Raw genomic sequence first — 1,965 nt, 5'->3', positions numbered from 1 at the left:
TAACCCGGCGTTCAACACCAAGACGGCCGACTGGTCGCTGTTTCGCAAGGAATGGCTGGCTGGCCAGGCTGACCTTGAGCTTCAGCTGTCCCTGGCAGAGATTTCTGCAGACGGTGACGCAATGGCGCGACTGCTTTCCGAGGCCCTGCAATCTGCTTGTCAGAGGTGCATGTCAGTGAAGAGGCACAGTGCCCGCGCAAAGCCATGGTGGACGCCCGAGCTACAATCACAACGTCAGGCCGCATCGCGCGCAGAGAGAAGATACAGACGAGGCAGGCTGTCGCTGGTTGAGTTTCATTCGATTCGCAACAAGTACACCCATGCTGTCGAAGATGCTAAGTCTACTCACTGGACTACCTTTCTTTCTGACGCTGACAACGAAAAGGTCTACACAGCCTGGAAATACACCAAGCCAGCCACGGCGAGTTACTTCCCCCCCATCCAGGGGCCAGACGGGTTAGCCAATACCCCCGAGGAGAAGGAAAAGGCTTTCCTGACGCTACTGGGTGCTACGTCTAGCGCAGGTGTCGACCCCCGACCTGACGTTGCCGATACACACGACCCCCATCACGACCCCCATCACGACACCCCCCCGAACGACACCGACCGAAGCATATACCCCTGGCCTGACCTTACAGACCACGAGATCAAGGAGGCAATCATGTCCGCCAACGCCAAGAAGGCCCCCGGGCCCGACGGCATGAACGCCAAGATCATCCAGATCGCCTTTGAGGCCCATCCCGCGCCCTTTCTCTCCGTCTACAAAGCCCTGTCTCGCCTCGGAATACACCCCACACTCTGGAAGCAAGCTACTGGGATTGTGCTCGCGAAAGACGGAAAGGCTGATTATTCAGTCGTAAAGTCCTACCGCATCATCTCACTGCTCAACTGTCTAGGCAAAGTGCTCGAGAAAGTCTTTGCGACCCGCTTAGGGTACCTCGCTAATTGCCATGACAGCTCGCTTCTAGACGACACTCAACTGGGAGGCCGCAAACAGCGTTCAGCCATGGACGCCGCTCTCGTATACGTCAGCCACCTGCAGAAGGTCAAGGAGATGAAGCTCGTTCCAAGCACTCTCTTCCTTGACGTCAAGGGCGCTTTCGACCACGTGTCAAAGCCCTGCTTGATGCGCAGCTTACGTGAGCTCGGTCTTCCCCTGGTGTTCCGAAAATGGGTTGCTTCGTTCCTCCAGGACCGTACTGTCGGCCTGCACATCGAGGGTCAGCCGTTCCCGATGACCCCGGTTAACATCGGCATCCCCCAAGGTTCCCCCATCAGTCCTCTACTCTTCCTGTTGTATGCTCGGCATATAGTGGCTCGGGTGGCCGGCGACACACCACAACTTCAGCTGTCGTATATAGACGACTTCAGCGTAACCGTGGCGTCCAAAAGCCCGAGGCGTTCAGCGGCGCTTCTCGAAGAACTCGTGACGGAGCTGCGGGCCAAGGCTCGTGACTACGGCATTGAGTTTGAAGAGAGCAAAACTGAGCTCATCCACTACACCGATGCTGCAAAGTGGGCCTCCCAAACTGTCCGAGTAGGTGATGTCACTGTGCGTCCCCAAAAGATGGTCAAGTGGCTAGGTTTCCATTTCGACAACAGACTGTTACGGGTCGTGGACCCGACGTTGGATCATCTTTGGGCTGATCCATGTTGACCCACTTTTTGTGTGATTTGAAGTTGGGTCCACTTTCGGGTTAGGGTTTATGGACCCACTTTTAGTCGACCAGGGTGCGACCCACTTTTTGTGTCACATGGGTCGGGACCCACTTTTATGTTCAGGGGGTATGGACCCACTTTTATTGTGCAAGGGTCATAGGGCTGGTTGCCCTGGTGGGGCGCACACAACTGGATTGTCGAACGCCTATAAAGCAGAGCCAGTTCCCCCATCTTTAGTTTGGATTTTCTTCTTCCTTTTCTTTCTTTTCTTCCCTATGTTAAAGATAATAAACAGCATTGGACCTA

General features: G+C 55.2%; 1 protein-coding gene across 1 annotated transcript; it reads left to right on the top strand.

Moving 5' to 3' along the window:
• BROUX77_006125 (uncharacterized protein) lies at positions 1–1,657 on the top strand (the record flags this gene model as incomplete). Its single annotated transcript, XM_073751075.1, has 1 exon — positions 1–1,657. A coding segment is annotated over one exon (1,657 nt), but the record flags the coding sequence as incomplete, so codon positions are not given.
• Between the last annotated feature and the right edge of the window lie 308 nt (positions 1,658–1,965).

Source organism: Berkeleyomyces rouxiae (genome assembly GCF_048999995.1).
Source record: "Berkeleyomyces rouxiae strain 22BRR77 chromosome Unknown BrBRR77_ptg000007l, whole genome shotgun sequence".
NCBI lineage: Eukaryota > Fungi > Ascomycota > Sordariomycetes > Microascales > Ceratocystidaceae > Berkeleyomyces > Berkeleyomyces rouxiae.
The sequence above is the reverse complement of the archived record's forward strand: the minus strand, read 5'-3'. Positions and strand labels throughout refer to the sequence as shown.